Source organism: Zootoca vivipara, chromosome 16, assembly GCF_965207765.1.
Source record: "Zootoca vivipara chromosome 16, rZooViv2.hap1.1, whole genome shotgun sequence".
NCBI lineage: Eukaryota > Metazoa > Chordata > Lepidosauria > Squamata > Lacertidae > Zootoca > Zootoca vivipara.
In genome coordinates, this window is record NC_142599.1 from 17,728,259 (window position 1) to 17,745,032 (window position 16,774).

At 48.7% G+C, this 16,774-nt stretch overlaps 1 protein-coding gene across 1 annotated transcript in view; it reads left to right on the plus strand.

The window, feature by feature from the left end:
• Nucleotides 1-16,774, plus strand: part of POLE (DNA polymerase epsilon, catalytic subunit) — a 56,225-nt gene that overhangs the window by 12,163 nt on the left and 27,288 nt on the right. The window contains exons 11-26 of the mRNA XM_060269359.2: nt 43-128; nt 388-507; nt 1,590-1,722; nt 2,912-3,025; nt 4,734-4,946; nt 5,439-5,546; nt 6,355-6,483; nt 7,579-7,681; nt 7,821-7,967; nt 9,323-9,468; nt 10,781-10,929; nt 11,502-11,594; nt 13,334-13,478; nt 13,732-13,889; nt 14,425-14,620; nt 14,955-15,169. Of these exons, the coding sequence (XP_060125342.2) occupies nt 43-128; nt 388-507; nt 1,590-1,722; nt 2,912-3,025; nt 4,734-4,946; nt 5,439-5,546; nt 6,355-6,483; nt 7,579-7,681; nt 7,821-7,967; nt 9,323-9,468; nt 10,781-10,929; nt 11,502-11,594; nt 13,334-13,478; nt 13,732-13,889; nt 14,425-14,620; nt 14,955-15,169 (2,255 nt within the window). The remainder of the gene's footprint in view (nt 1-42; nt 129-387; nt 508-1,589; nt 1,723-2,911; nt 3,026-4,733; nt 4,947-5,438; nt 5,547-6,354; nt 6,484-7,578; nt 7,682-7,820; nt 7,968-9,322; nt 9,469-10,780; nt 10,930-11,501; nt 11,595-13,333; nt 13,479-13,731; nt 13,890-14,424; nt 14,621-14,954; nt 15,170-16,774) is intronic.

A 16,774-nucleotide genomic window follows, 5' to 3' on the forward strand; every position in this document is an offset into this window, starting at 1 on the left:
GACCTTTTAAATTTGTTTCCCCTCCTCTTGTTTTTAAATCAGGCCCACCTCATCCAGAGGTGGTTTGAACATGTTCAGGAGACCAAGCCTACCATCATGGTGACATACAACGGAGACTTCTTTGACTGGTGAGAATTCAGCAAACTCGGTTCTTGAGCCTTGTGGGTGTCCAGCTTTTTAAATGTTTTAAAAAATTATATTGGGTTATTTTCATTTTAATGGGGAAAAGCATGCTTTACCTTCTGGGGAACCGAGTTGGCCAGCAAACTTTCCTGCTAACCTGGCCCTCCCCCTGCAATGACCAGCTGCGGGAAATTTTTGTTGCAATGCCTAAATAGTGAGATCTGTAGAAGGCCCCCTGGCTTATTTTGCTTTATCTGTCTCCAGGCCCTTTGTGGAAACCAGAGCAGCAGCTCACGGGATGAATATGCAGCAGGAGATCGGATTCCAAAAGGACAGCCAAGGGGAATACAAAGCTCCTTCGTGCATCCACATGGATTGCCTCAGGTACATGATGCTCAGCCCCTCTCGCCAATCTCTTTCTCGGGGCTTAGTCTGGTGGAGGTGGGAAAAGGCCCAGCCTTCATGGCACATCCAGAGAAAGCAATTTGTATTTGGCACCTCGCTGCACCATGCTTTTGACTGTCGCCCTAGCCGCACTCTATATTTAAAGTGATGTCCTGCCACTTCGAAGAAGCTTTGCCTTCTTCGAAGAACCTCCCCCAAAGTATCCTGGGGAAAGCAATTTGCTAAGAGGGCCGCTCTTCTCCTTCCGGGGTCATCCATTTGTCACTCAGAAACGTGACAGAGTCAGGAAGGATGGCAACACTGTACATGCCTTTTTTTCCCGCTGTACGGCAGCTAATATCGCATGGCCGTCCCTCATTTGTGATTAACATGCGCACAAAAGCAAAGGATGCTTCATTGCTACACTTGTACACTTTGTCTAGCGCTGATCTGTCCAGAACAGTACGGATCACATTAAACACAATCCTTTCTATTTCGTGAGTTATCTTCTCCTTTCGTTTTCCTTTGGCTGGGGCGCACCAGGGAGAAAACAGGAACCAAACGCTTCAGTTGTACTTTTTAAAAAATAATAAAACTCTTTGAAAAGAAGCCTGTACCATTTCATTTGACACAATCCCAACTAGGCATCATGTTGTGTTAACAGACAGCTTTAAGCAGCCATGGCTTCACAGACAGACACACAGACACAACCCTGGGAACGGTAGTTTGTTAAGGTAAGGAGATCCTATTCCCCTCAGAGCTGCAGTTCCCAGGGTGGTTTAACAACCAATCCCTCTACGCATGGAACTTTTCACATCAGACAGGGTCATGGTAAGGTGTAACGAACTATCGGCACACCCAAGAAGCACCTACAGCAAACAAAAAAGCATGCAAAGGTTCTTCAGCAGACATTTCAGTTGGAGGGAGGGGGATAGAAGGTTCCCTGGTGGTGGCCCTAGCCTTTGACTTGTATTCCAAAGTAAGCTTAGCTTGACCCTGTCTCATAATACTTCTGCCCTGCTCCTTGTAAACTGGGCTGCCTCTCCCAATTCAGCAACCAATGCTGTGGCTTCTGTTGGCAGGTGGGTGAAGAGAGACAGTTACCTCCCAGTGGGAAGCCATAACTTGAAAGCGGCAGCCAAAGCGAAGCTGGGCTATGACCCCGTGGAGCTGGATCCTGAAGAGATGTGCCGGATGGCTACTGAGGAACCTCAGGTACTTCGATTACCCCTGTGTGATTCTGCCGTGTGTCTTCAATTGGGATCAGCCATGGCAGATTCCCCACAATTAACGGCAGAGGGAAATAGAAGGGGTACTGGAAGGAGTTCTCTTGGCCTGACCTGCCCCTAAGAGGCCCTGGCCAGAATTCACCCTCCAACATCCAGTAGGATTGGATAACATGTATAGGAATTGTGCAGCTGTGTGTTGCAAATGTAACATTTGATGCAGTACACTCTGGCATCCCTGCAGAATCTAGAACAATTTGACTTCCACTGTAAAATAAAATGCTAACAGTTTGACAACCAGAGAGAGAGAGAGAGAGAAATTTCTTCTGTAGACTTAGGAATCGGAGAAGCTCTAAGGGAGGTTTCTGATGTTCAAGGCTTGCTCTCAATTCCAGCCCCCTCTACCTCTGTGAATGTGATACTCCAGAGCAATTTACAGAGGGTTTATGTGCTCCACGCAGAGAATCATGACTTTCTAGGTGCAGAATGCTAGATCTGTACATTTAGGGAGCTATTATTCCTTAAGGGCAATCTTCTTTCCGCAATCAGTTTTCGTTCCATGGGAGAATGTCAAGTGCCTCTAAATAATTAAACCACCAGCGGCCAGCATGCATTGCACAGGCCAGCAAGGGACAGTTGGGCATCTGGACAAGAGCCTAGAGACCTGTAGGCCTGGCTTAGGGCATAGCCATGTATCTTGCCTGCCTCTCTTGACATTCTGCTCCCTGGCTTTCTAGGCTAAAGGCAAGTTCACACCAAGAGCTAGAAAAGCTGTCAGCGGAGTGTAGCAGCTTTATCATAATTTGAACTTGGTTTGTGACTCACAGGCCCAAAAGCTTGATCAGCAGTGGATACAGCTTCTTAAAAGGATAATAATAATTGCGCTATCAAATTGGCTTTCAGCGAAGACCATTTTCCATTGTTGCTGGTTTTTTAATTGTTAACTTTTACATGCAGCCAAGGATCCTCCTTTCAGTCAGCACTGCCCATATAAATCGAGCTGCTTAAATGAATATTTGCATGTCGGCAACATGCAGTCCTTTTCATTGGGTGGGGAGGAGGCTGTGTTGAACTTACGGCGCCTGCTGATCTTCTCCCTGTGCTCAGATGCGCAGGAAGGACAGAGCCGCTCTTGCTGGCAATTTGCAAAATGCTTCCATGCCGCTTCCTTCCTCCAGACTCTGGCCACCTACTCAGTGTCCGACGCTGTTGCTACTTACTACATGTACATGAAATACGTCCACCCTTTCATCTTCGCTTTGTGCACCATCATCCCCATGGAGCCCGATGAAGTGAGTAGAATGGAGCCCAAGGCTCATTTACTTCCTTATGTTGTAAAATTTAAACACCAGTTGATTGTTTAAAAAAACAAACAAACCCCAAAGCAGTTTGCAAAGAGAATAAAACAATAAAATTATCGGCAAAACAGCAGAGGGCCTTCTCAGTAGTGGCGCCCGCCCTGTGGAACACCCTCCCATCAGATGTCAAGGAAATAAACAACTATCTGACTTTTCATTTGAGTGTAATAATGATAATAATTTATTATTTATACCCCGCCCATCTGGCTGGGTTTCCCCAGCCACTCTGGGTGGCTCCCAACAGAATTGAAAGCACACTAAAACACCAGAGATTAAAAACTTCCCTAAACAGGGCTGCCTTCAGATGTCTTCTATCTGAAGGCAGCCCTGTTTAGGGAAGTTTTTAATCTCTGATGTTTTAGTGTGCTTTTAATTCTGTTGGGAGCCACCCAGAGTGGCTGGGGAAACCAAATGGGCGGGGTATAAATAATAAATTATTATTATTATTACAGTAAAAAAAATAGCTCTTTAAAACGCTCGCCAGATAAAATCAGCAATAAGCTATAAACAGATTGAAAGATACACCAACATTCTACATGTCCGAGAAAGGTTGTCTGCACAAAAATGTTTTTTAGTAATCACCAAAGGTGAAGGTCTCAGTACTAATATGTGGCCCCTTGGTTGTTCCAAGATTCCACTGTGAGACAGATGTTTTTTAGTCTTTCAGGTCGGCCTGGGCAATATATCAATATATCACCCAGGACCGGTATGAGGAACAGACTGCTCCCGAGTCCCTCTGCTAGCAGTGTCTGCTAGAGTTCCTTCCTTCCAGCAGCGTAGTGCTAGCAGAGGGGACTCGGGAGTGGGGGCAGTTTCACCCGCAATACACTGCTGAGTGAAACTGCCATCACACTCTGCCCCTCATACGATGCAGAGGGAGAAGCAAGCTGTGTCGCCGAGGCACCAATACAGCTTGTTCCTCCCTCTGCATCTTTGGACTGCTCAACTGAGGAGTGTGCAGCTGCCCTTACCTCAGCTGAACAGTTAAAGGAGCCCCCAGACCAGTGCTGGCTCCCGTGAGCTGGCGGCGGGGTGGGAGCTCTGTGAAACTGCTCAGCTGAGGGGAGCGTGGTTGGCACTCCCTGCAGCGAGCCGTTAAAGGAGCTCTGAGGCTCTGCCCACTCGCCCATGAGTGGCAGGAGTGCCGGGGCTGACTCAGCTGCAGAGCAGGAACCTTCCCAATCCCCAGCTGAGCTGCACAAACGAGCTGCGTTGTCCAAGCCTGTGAGGGCCTAGGTCAGGCATCCCCAAACTGCGGCCCTCCAGATGTTTTGGCCTACAACTCCCATGATCCCTAGCTAACAGGATCAGTGGTCAGGGATGATGGGAATTGTAGTCCAAAACATCTGGAGGGCCGAAGTTTGGGGATGCCTGGCCTAGGTGAAACCGCCTCAGTTCCCGAGGTCGGTGCAGCTTGTATTTTCAACGTTGTGGTCTATCGCCAAACCGATATCTTTGGCTGGCGATACACTGCGATGTTTAAAAGCTGCTATTGCCCAGCCCTACTGGCTTGATTTCCCCCCTCCCCTGCGAGGAGAGATCAAATTGGCTCCCCCTCTCTAAGTTCCCTTTTGCCACCAGCCCACCTCTCTCTCTCTCTCTCTCTCTCCCCCTCCCTCCCTCCCTCCCTCCCTCCCTGCAGGTGCTGCGAAAGGGCTCAGGGACTCTGTGCGAGGCGCTGCTCATGGTCCAGGCCTATCACGCCAACATCATCTTCCCCAACAAGCAAGAGCAGGAGTTCAACAAGCTCACTGAGGATGGGCACGTGCTGGACTCGGAGACCTATGTTGGGGGCCATGTGGAGGCCCTGGAGTCGGGGGTCTTTCGCAGTGACATCCCCTGCCGCTTCAAGATGGTACGAGTCCTGCCCTGGAAGTAGACTTCCTGAAAGCTCATGGGGGACGATGGGGTGCCAGAATAAATCCCCCCCCCGTGCTTGCCAGAATTAAGCAGGTCCAAATTGTCCCAGGTCCAAAAAAAGAGAAGTGCCTGACCCCATGAGGCTGGTGATAGAACATGTTCTCACAGTGGCCAACCATTGGGAAGCCCAAAAGAATCTGAGTGCAAAAGTAACTCCTCTCTGCTGGTGATTCTTCCCGGCAACTGATCTTCTAGAGGGAGGGGAGCACACTTCCCTGTAGCTGGTGGCCAACAAAGGCTGCTGGAGGAAGGCCTACAACCTGATCTTGTGGATTACAAAGAGCATAAGGCCTTCCTTTGCAGATTCGTTTCCGCCTGCCCCATGTTCCCCTGGTGATTTGGGCTCACTGGCTTTGCCTGGAGTGAATCCTTGGTGAAAATTTGTCACACTCATGTCCTCACCCCCCACCCCGGTTGTGTCTCTTAGAACCCTGCTGCCTTCGACTTCCTTTTGCAGCGTGTGGAGAAGACTCTGCGCCACGCCATTGAGGAAGAGGAAGGAATACCCCTTGACCAAGTGACCAACTTCCAGGAGGTAACCTTGTGGGCCACACAGCAGTGTCTGCATAGGAGGAGGCAGCAATAGCAATGGAGTTGTTATTGTCCTGACACAGCTCCTTCACTCTAGTTTCTGTTCATTTTAAGCATCTAGCTCCCCAGTCCCCAGGTTATCTTGGCTGTTGCTTCCATCTTTTCCCCTGCTTCAACCCTTTGCTTCCCCACCCCCTCAACCTTGGCCACCAATCTGCTGCTATTTACTGCATTGAACTGTACTGGGGGCCACTTGTGGCCTACGAAAAGCACAGTCCTGGTATATGTGTGGTGTAGGGATACAGATGGCACTGTGGGCTAAACCACTGAGCCTCTTGGGCTTGCCAATCAGAAGGTTGGCGGTTCAAATCCCCACGACGGTGAGTTTCCGTTGCTCTTTCCCAGCTCCTGCCAACCTTAGCAGTACAAAAGCACACCAGTGCAAGTAGATAAATGGGTATCGCTGCGGTGGGAAAGTAAACAGCGTTTCCATGCATTCTGGTTTCCGTTACGGTGTCCCATTGCACCAGAAGTGATTTAGTCATGCTGACTACATGACCCGGAAAGCTGTCTGCGGACAAACACCGGCTCCCTCGGCCTGAAAGCTAAATGAGCGCCGCAACCCCATGGTCGCCTTTGACTGGACTTAACCATCCAGGGGTCCTTTACCTTACCTTATGTGTAGTGTTCTTTTGCCGGGCTCTCTATTGCATTCCGAAGAGCATGGTAAAGCACTGCTCTCCCTGGCAAAAAACAACAACAACCCCACCTTATCCCCTTGCCTGCTTTCCACTGCTTCCTCTGGACCACAGGTTTGTGATGAAATCAAAGTCAAGCTGAACTCCCTGAAGGAAGTCCCCAACAGGATTGAATGTCCTCTGATATACCACCTGGACGTGGGGGCCATGTACCCGAATATCATCCTAACCAACCGGCTTCAGGTGAGTGAAGAGTTTGTGCTCCTGGGCATTGGATACCAAAGTCTAAATCTCTGCTGTGGCCTCTTAGACATAATCTCTAGATGCTCTTGGGCTCCCAAAGCCCCAGCCTGCACTGCCAAGTGGTCAGAGATTTGATTTGATTTGATATTTCTATTCTGCTTTTCCAACGGCAAATGTTGAGTTCAAAGTGGCTAACAATAAGCACAGTAACATTTAAAAAAACCCAGCAACAAACATTGCAATCACTAAAGTATCAGACACAATAACAAGCTGCATGGTTAAGATTTTGGAGTGCTATTTCAGTTTGAGATTTGCAGGGTGGGTGAGGGGATGTTGTCTTTCTGTTTGGGAGTATCGCAGTGTGATTTATAATTCGTACTACGAAAGCTCAACAACATTGCCTTCTTAATAAGAGACAATACGTATGGAACTTTCCCTGGACCTGTAATGGCTCCAGTTTGGGGTAGGCACTCCAGGCAACCTCTCCTTCGCAAAGAGTTGCTGCCTCTTGAGCAACAAGGATAGAGGGACAGAGGGAAAAGGCCAGTGTTGCAATGTTCTCCCTAGTAAGAGACTGCTGAATGAATAGATGGTTGGTGATCACTCTTTTCTTGCTTGGGAGTATGCAGCACAGGAAGGAAGGGCTGGAATAGAGCTCTCCACCCTCTGCTGCCCATAGTAGCTGTTTGAGTTCAAAACACAGGTGCAGTAGGGCTTTGGCACACACTATATATCAGGGAGGCTCACCTGGCACCTTTCTTACATATCTTTAGGCACCAGGCAAAAACATTCCTCTTCTCACAGGCCTTTGGCTACTTAAGCAATCTAGGGCTGTTTAAACTGAGGGTGTAAGTTTTTGTTAGTTATTATGGTAGGTACGTTTGTTTTTATATTTAAACCGCCCTGTGAACTTCAGCTGAACGATGGTATAGAAATTTAACAATTGAGACTTAACAATCTCGCAAAAGCATCCTGGGTCCACCTGCTGCTTTTCTAGAGGCAGGATCCAGCTTTGCTTGGCCTAAAAACTTTTATTTATTTAAATGTACTTGTGCATTTATTCGCTCCCCCTCTGCTTTGCTTCCCTCCCTTCAGCCCTCGGCGATGGTGAACGAGGCCACATGCGCCGCCTGCGACTTTAACAAACCAGGCGCCAACTGTCAGCGGCGGATGACCTGGCAGTGGAGAGGAGAATTCAGTGAGTCTTTTCCCTTCTGCTGACTTGTATGCAACTTGGCGCGGTTCCTCTGCTGTGTATGAAATCTCCTCTCACAGTCTGGGGTGATTATCAGCTGGGTTGTTTCCTTCCCCACCCCCCTTCTCTTCTCCCCTTGCAGTGCCCGCAAGCCGCAGCGAGTACCATCGCATCCAGCAACAGCTGGAGTCGGAGAAGTTCCCCCCTCTCTTCCCAGATGGACCGCCCCGGGTCTTCCACGAGCTGTCCCGGGAGGAGCAAGCAAAATACGAGAAGAAGCGCTTGGCAGGTGAGGGCAAACCTTTTTCTTCTTTTTTGAAGTCATTTTTATTTGATTTTACAGATATAAAATTATAGCAATCCAAATGTATATCCATATATAGAGATTGCTTGAATCTCATGACTTTCCCCCACCCCCTCCATGGTTCCGATTATTAACATTTACAACTGCATATTATTCAATGCTCTATATTTTCTATCAATCCAAATTATCCATGGTATTTGTTGCATTACAAGTGGGATTAAAATCCTGCTAATGTTTCCATCTGCTTGCAGTGGTCTCCTAAATAAATTATAAATTTTCCCCATTCTTTTTTAAGGTTTTTGTCCTCTTGGTTCCTGTCAGTTTTGCCATTTCAGCATAGTTCAACAACTTGGCTTGCCATTCCTTTCTGTTAGGGACTTTGTCTTCCTTCCATCTCTGAGCTAATAAGAGAGCAAACCTTTTTCTGCACCGCAGTAGAGCTTGTACGTGGTTATGGCTTGATTTGTCTTGAAGCTTTGGTTTTCTTGGATTCAGCCCTTACCTTTCCCCTGAGAAGCTCAAGGTGCCACACTTTTTTCTCCTGCTTACCTCCTTTCCCCTGCTATGCCCTTTAGTGCTAGAGGACTTGGGGTCTGGGATCAGCTGCCAGCCCCAAACCAGAGCTTTTTCTAGCAGTGAGCAGAGGTGGTGTTCCTACAGTGGAACCTTGTTTCCCGAAGTTAATCCATTCCGGGAGGCCGTTCGACTCCCAAAACGGTTCAGGAACCAAGGCGCGGCTTCCGATTGGCTGCAGGAGCTTCCGAAGAATGTTAGAAAACTGGAACAATCACTTCCAGTTTTCGATCATTCGGGAGCCAGAACGTTCAGCTCCCAAGACGTTTGGGAACCGAGGTTCCACTGTATTAGTACATAAAGCCCTTAACAGCTTGGGACCAGTTTGTCACCTTACCCCCATTGCCCACTCAACTGCTTTGATCTACAGAACTGGCACTGTTACAGGTGCCATATAATACTCCTGCATTTGTAAGAAATCAGTCTTTCGGTGTGGAAGCAGCAACACTTCGGAACTCCCTGCCTATTGACGTCAGGCTTAGCTACACTCTTTTTAGCACCTGCTGGGCACATTTCTGCTTAGGCACAGCCCATCCAGACATGTAGAATGTCGACATGGGTTTTAATCTGTTTTCAGTTAATTGATTTTCATTCTTTTTAGCTATTTTTTTTTTACTGAAAATTTAATTTTTAAAATTCTTTTTGCAAACTGAGGTGTGTGTTTTTTTAAACTAGCAAGTGGCATATAAACATTTTCAAATTGGGAAGTGTTAAAACGTTCCAGAATAAATTGCGAGTGAACCGCCTCTGCCACACCTCTTGCCCAGATTACTGCCGCAAAGCGTACAAGAAAATCCACGTGACAAAGGTTGAGGAGCGTGTCACCACCATCTGCCAGCGGGAAAACTCCTTCTATGTGGACACCGTGCGGGCCTTTCGTGACCGCCGCTACGAGTTCAAGGGGCTGCATAAGGTGCCTTTTTATTTTTATTTTGCCAGATTTGCGATAGCGCAGCAAAATGGTGAGTTTCTAAAGGTGTTCATGGTGATCTTTACGTTCATAAAGCGATGAGATGCAGGCAGGCATTGATAGCCAGGCTGATCTCTCCTTGCTGGTGGGTGCTGAAAGGGGATGCTGTGGTTCTTGGGGGCCAGAATGCTTGAATAGAAATTATGAATATTGAGTGGTATAGAAATACTTGAAATGAATTTAAAGTAATAAAAAAGCATTGATTTATATCAAGTTTTCAACTTACTCATAGATTTAACAGACAAATTCTTGTATACAGTGGTACCTCGGGTTAAGAACTTAATTCATTCTGGAGGTCCGTTCTTAACCTGAAACTGCTCTTAACCTGAGAGAGCACTTTAACTCATGGGGCCTCCCACTGCCGCCGCGCCATCACAGCGCGATTTCTATTCCCATCATGAAGCAAAGTTCTTAACCCGAGGTACTATTTCTGGGTTAGCAGAGTCTGTAACCTGAAGCGTCTGTAACCCAAGGTACCACTGTATTAGTTGATTGCTAGATACACATAAGGGACGCGGGTGGCGCTGTGGGTTAAACCACTGTGCCGCTTGGGCTTGCTGATCGAAAAGTTGGCGGTTCGAATCCCTGCAACAGGGTGAGCTCCCATTGTTCGGTCCCAGCTGCTGCTAACCTAGCAGTTCGAAAGCACGTCAAAATGCAAGTAGATAAATAGGTACCACTCTGGCAGGAAGGTAAACGGCGTTTCTGTGTGCTGCTCTGGTTTTGCCAGAAGCGGCTTAGTCATGCTGGCCACATGACCTGGAAAAACTGTCTGCGGAAGCGGACAAATACCGACTCCCTCGGCCTTTAAAGCGAGATGAGCACCACAACCCCAGAGTCGTTGGCGACTGGACTTAATTGTCAGGGGTCCCTTTACCTTTTTAAAAATTCACATAAAATGTTTCTATTTGCAGCTAAGCAGAGCCAAAAAGCTCTGGGCATGCAATCCATATGCCTTCTGTAATATACAGAAGCTTTTGCTAACATGGGTTTACAGGGGGTGGAGGAGACAGACATCCAAGGAAAGGGATGTGGAAGGAAAAGATAGAGCATGCATCCCCAAAGTTTGGCCCTCCAGATGTTTTGGACTACAGTTCCCATCTTCCCTAACCACTGGTCCTGTTAGCTAGGGATCATGGGAGTTGTAGGCCAAAACATCTGCCTGAGACAGAGGATGGAGACCAGCTGGAGCAAAGGTAGACAATAGCCCACAGCTTGCTTGAGTCACAGGCCCTTTTTCCTCTGCCTTTCCCAGGTGTGGAAGAAGAAGCTGGCTGCTGCAATGGAGTCGGGTGACGCCTCGGAAGCAAAGCGCTGCAAGAACATGGAGATCTTGTACGACTCCCTGCAGCTGGCACACAAGTGCATTCTCAACTCCTTTTACGGATACGTCATGCGCAAAGGGTGAGGGGGGAACTCAAGAGTCTGGCTGCTGGTGGGTCTCTAAATGGCCCTTTTAAAATCTGCCCCTGCCTTGGCTCCCAGTTGGTGCAGTTGCTGGGCCTTTAAATGTTCAATATTAAGACAAAGAACTAAATCCTAGTACAATTAAATGAAGCATTTCCTCCTATAAACATAAAAATGTAAGGCTGTCGTCATGCAGCCCCCACTGGAGGATTTGTAGTTTTGCATCACCATCTTGGATTTGCATGAAGCCAGGGAGGGGAGAAAAAGAGAGAAGATGTGTTTTAAGCAACAGCAGACGTTTGAATAAAGCAGGGTTGGAGGGACACTGAGGAGCAGTGAGGAAGTGGGGCACTTGGATGAGGTGTGAAGGGAGGGGGTGGGATTGGCAAGCAATGTGAGCAGGGGAAAGCAGCCCCCCTAGCACATAAATACTGCAGCTCCTTGCCCAGGAGGCCTCTCTGCTCATGCCGTTGGCCGCATCTTTAGCAGATCAGGCCTCAAGCCTTGTTTGCAAAGCAGCTGACCCAGAGCTGCTCTTCCTGTTCTCACTACTCCTCTCCCCTACGCAGAGCTCGGTGGTACTCCATGGAAATGGCTGGCATCGTCTGCTTCACTGGCGCCAACATCATCACACAGGCCAGGGAGCTGATAGAGCAAATTGGGTGAGTAGTTGAATGGTGGCTGCCTGTGGCAGCTGGAGGCGAGGAGATTCTGAGCTTGGATGTTGTGTGCCTGTTGCGCGAAGGTGGCTTGCTCCTTCGTGGATGACGGTGCTTTGTTTTTTTTGCTGTGGTGTGTTGTCCAGGGCTCCTTTAAGAGGAAGGCCGTTACTGTATGTGTAAACACAGTATAAAAAAAAACCCAAAATGGTGCAAAGATGAGTTGTCCAGCTCTGAATCTCTTCTGTCTCTAACCACAAGGAATGACTGGTCTGGATCTGGACTCAAAGGCACACCACCCCATAGTCTGCTCCTTACTGCCTTGGCCCAGAAAAAGAAGCAGGTCTCTTAAGCAACTCAGAGAGCAAGGGATGAAGACCCACTGCGTGTCTCTGCAGACTGTTGCTTTTGTAAACTTCATCAGCTTTCATAAGAACATATGAGCTTGCTAGATCAAGCCAATAGCCCATCTAGTCCAGCATCCTGTTCTCACAATGGTTGATAGATGCCTGTGGGAAACCCTCAGGCTGGACCCAACCAAATAATAATAATAAAAATTTATTATTATTATTAAACCCCACCCATCAGGCTGGGTTTCCCCAGCCACTCTGCACGGCTCCCCACATAATAATAACATAGGTGCCAACTTCCAGACTGAAAAATCCGGGATCGGCAGCAGCACGGAACCGGAAGTCGCGCTGCGGCCATTTTGGAACTGGGCAGAGCGACACCGGAAGTCGCTTCTACGCATGCTCTGCCCATTTCCAAAATGGCTGGAAGTCGCACTGCGGCCATTTTGGAACTGGGCAGAGCGACACCGGAAGTCGCTTCTATGCATGCTCTGCCCATTTCCAAAATGGCCGCAGCGCTAGAAATCGCTTCTGTGCATGTCCAGAGACTCCAGACATCCACAGAAGGAGCCTCCCCGGGCCAGTAAGAATCCGGGGGATTTACGGTTTTTTTTAATCCGGGCTGCCAGCGGGAAACGGCTGGAAAAACGGGGGTTTCCCGGGGAATACGAGAGACTGGGCAGCTAATAATAATAATAAAGCAATAAAACATCAAACATTATAAAACTTCCCTAAACAGGTTTGCCTTCAGATGTCTTCTAAATATCAGGTAGTTGTTTCTTTCCTTGACATATGATGGGAGGGCGTTCCGCAAGATGGGCGCCGCTGCTGAGAAGGCCCTCTGCCTGCTTTCCTGTAACCTCACTTCTCACAGTGAGGGAACTGCTAGAAGACCCTCAGAGCTGGACCTCAGTTATGAGGTCTGAGCGATGGGGGTGGAGACACACTTTTCCCGTCCTGCGGTTCCCCGCAACTGGAATCATTTCCTGTCTCTGACCACGGAGGCAGAGCAAATAGCCATCATGACTAGTAGTTATCCATAGTCCTCCATCGATTTGTCCAAACCTCTTTTAAAGCCATCCAAGTTGATGGCCATAGCTTAACTATGCACTGTGTGGAAAACTCTTTTCTTCTGTCTGTCCCGAACCTTCCAACATTAAGCTTCCTCGGATGACCACGAATTCTAATGTTATGGGAGGGATAAAAGCTTTTCTTTATCCACTTTCTCTCCATGCCGTGCATAAGTTTATAAATCGCTACATCTTTCTCGATTTTTCTCTTAAACTAAAAAGCTCTGATTGCTGCAACCATTCCTCATAAGGTGGTTCCTTTTGCAGAGTGCCCTCTGGCCTCCCATATGGAAACGCTTCTCCCATTTTCCCCCTTTCCCAGGAGGCCGCTGGAGCTGGACACAGACGGGATCTGGTGTGTGCTTCCAAACAGCTTCCCCGAAAACTTTGTCATCAAATCGACTCACGCCAAGAAGCCCAAGGTGACAATCTCCTATCCGGGTGCTATGCTGAACATCATGGTGAAGGTGAGCTTCAAGCCTTTATCAGCAGGAGGTGGGGGCAAGTCAGATTGACAGGATTTTGGGGGGGGGGGTCTTCCATAAAGACAATCTGGAAATGGCATGGAAACCATGGGTATGTTTCTGCTTGACATTTAGCTTCCCCCCCTGCAGGGATTGCATCATATATAGCTTCCTTCCAGCCCTCCTGTTAAATTGTTCGGGTGCAGCATGAGCCTGCAAGGCCGAAACGCCCAGCGTGTGTGTCACTTACTTGCAGGAAGGGTTTACAAACGATCAGTACCAGGAGCTGGTGGACCCGGCCTCGCTCACCTACATTTCCCGCTCGGAAAACAGCATCTTTTTTGAAGTGGATGGCCCGTACTTGGCCATGATTCTCCCCGCCTCCAAGGAAGAGGGCAAGAAGCTGAAGAAAAGGTGAGGCAGAATCCAGGTCTGGGGAGGCAGCTCCTCCTTGGCTCAGGGATACCGGCAGGCAGCAAAGCTGAACCTGGAAGATGGCAGGACTTGAAACATCACTGCTAGATCCTTAATAGATGGGCATTTTCAGAGCTCCCTCCTTTCTAGTTTGTAAGAAGCCGTGGAGGCTGGTCCATTAGGGAAAAGGGGGCACTGCCCCCACCTGGGAACTGTGGCCCAAAATACCTGGAGGGCAACAGATAGTGGAGGCACTGGGACAAAGTGGGCACTGACCCTCACTCAGCCCCCACCTGCCTTTTTTACTTACAACCAGCCCCAGGGCATAGCCTGGCTGTGGCAAGCTTCCTCCTCCTCCCTTTCAGTGTTACCACTTGTAGAACCCAGCAGGGAGGAGGATGGGGACAAAACTCGTCTTAGTTGCCTCTGGCTCTCTTTGGCTTGGATGCTTTCCGCCCTATCGGTCCCAACGGAGAAGACACAGGAGAGGGAAGGTGCCAATCCTGCACAGGCTGACTATTTTGCTCCACGCCAGGTACGCCGTGTTCAACGAGGACGGCTCCCTGGCCGAGCTGAAGGGGTTTGAGGTGAAGCGGCGGGGGGAGCTGCAGCTGGTCAAGATCTTCCAGTCATCCGTCTTCGAGGCCTTCCTGAAGGGCACCACTTTAGAGGAGGTTTATGCCTCCGTTGCCAAAGTGGCCGACTACTGGCTGGATGTGCTCTACAGCAAGGTGGGTTGAGGCTCCAAGGTGAGTCTTCCGGCTTTTCTGGGACTGTATGGTTAAATCTATCCACACCGGGCATTTAGGGATGAAGGTAATGGGGAATTGGTGGCCAGTTAAGGGCAGATCCGCCTATTGGAAAGAAGATGAGGTTTCTGTTGCTGCTGGAAATTCCTCTTCTCCCCTTCTGTAGTCCACACACGGGCATCTCCCGGGCTTCCTGCGGCCTTCAGAAGCTTTTAGTGTGACCAACATGGGATGCTGAGCTGCCCTGCCTCCAAAGTGGTCCAGGAGGGGAATGTGGCTGGCACATGCAAGCGTTCCTGTCTCTCTTTTTTTCCAGGCTGCCAATATGCCTGACTCGGAGTTGTTTGAGCTTATCTCGGAGAACCGGTCCATGTCCCGCAAGCTGGAAGATTATGGGGAACAAAAATCCACCTCCATCAGCACCGCCAAGCGCCTGGCTGAGTTCCTGGGGGATCAGATGGTGAAGGATGCTGGTCTGAGCTGCCGGTTTATCATTTCTAAGAAGCCAGAAGGATCCCCGGTCACAGAGAGGTACCAGTATATATCGATCAGAGGGGCACAAGTAATCCACAATGCCGGGTCGTTGATGCGAAAGGCTTAGTTTCTTGTTGCTATGAAATGAGCCTCGCCAACTCAAGGAATGTTGTGATTTTTATTTGTTAAATTTCTATAACACCCTTCATGCGAGGAGCACAGGGCAGTTTATGAAAACACAAAATGTAACATAGTAAAAAGCAAAAACTATAACAACCCCACTTTCGTTCCAACAAAATGTTACATACCGTTGGCCAGATGCCCCCATCAGCACCCTGGCTGCAGCATTCTGCATCAGCTGGTAATTATACTTTACAGAGTTGTGTGAAAGTTTGACCCTCCACCCCCATCATTCAGCCCGGACACTGAGGTCCAGCTCCGAGGGCCTTCTGGCGGTTCTCTCCCTGCAAGAAGTGTGGTTACAGGGAACCAGGTGGAGGGCCTTCTTGATCGTGGTGCCTGTTCTGTGGAACACCCTCCCATCAGATGTCAAGGAGATAAAGAACTATCTGACTTTTAGAAGACATCTGAAGGCAACCCTGTTTAGGGAAGTTTTTAATGTTTGATGTTTTATCGTGTTTTTAATATTCTGTTGGGGCCGCCCAGAGTGGCTGCGGAAACCCAGCTAGATGGGCGAGGTATAAATAATAAATTATTATTCTTATTACAATTTTAAATAGTTCTCTTTTTCCCCCCAGGAAAAACCAAGCAACACTTCTAAAGTTTTTAAATAGCATAAGGGCTTTGACTAGCTGTACTTGTTCTTGTCAAATTGAATGTACAAGAGAGGTAGATAATACTTACATTGCTGAAACATATTTACATGAATTTGTATCTTGAGACTGACTGATGTTTACAGACTGGCTCTGAGGCAGGCGCCAGCATAACACAACACACTTGCTGCTCTCACAGTTAAAACTCACACATAGTTGATAACGGAACTTGGGGGTGGGGTGCCTCATTATGACATCACAGGATTCTATGCTACAGCATTAACCCTTTGCATAGTATTATGGATGCACCATTCCCACACTTCCGAAACAGGACCAAGGACAGCTCCACATAAAGCGCATTGCCATCATCCAGTGTGGTGTAGTGGTTAAGAGCGGTAGACTCGTAATCTGGTGAACCGGGTTCGCGTCCCCGTTCCTCCACATGCAGCTGCTGGGTGACCTTGGGCTAGTCACACTTCTTTGAAGTCTCTCAGCCCCACTCACCTCACAGAGTGTTTGTGTTACCTCTCTCGCCCTGATTTGGCCACAGTGATCCATGTGGTGGTTGCCTCCAGGCTTGATTATTGTAACTCGCTCTTTGCGGGGCTGCCCTTGAAGCTGACCCAGAAACTCCTGCGGGTGCAGAATGCCACGGCGAGGCTCCTTACGTGGTCCCAGCCGCGGGATCACATTGATCCAGTGCTTTACCAGCTGCACTGGCTCCTGGTGGAGTACAGGATCAGGTTTAAGGTGCTGGTTTTGACCTTTAAAGCCCTATGTGGCTTGGGACCCTCGTACCTACGGGACAGCCTCTCCTGGTATGCCCCGCGGAGGACCTTAAGGTCCACAAACAACAATATACTGGAGATCCCGAGCCATAAGGTGGCTA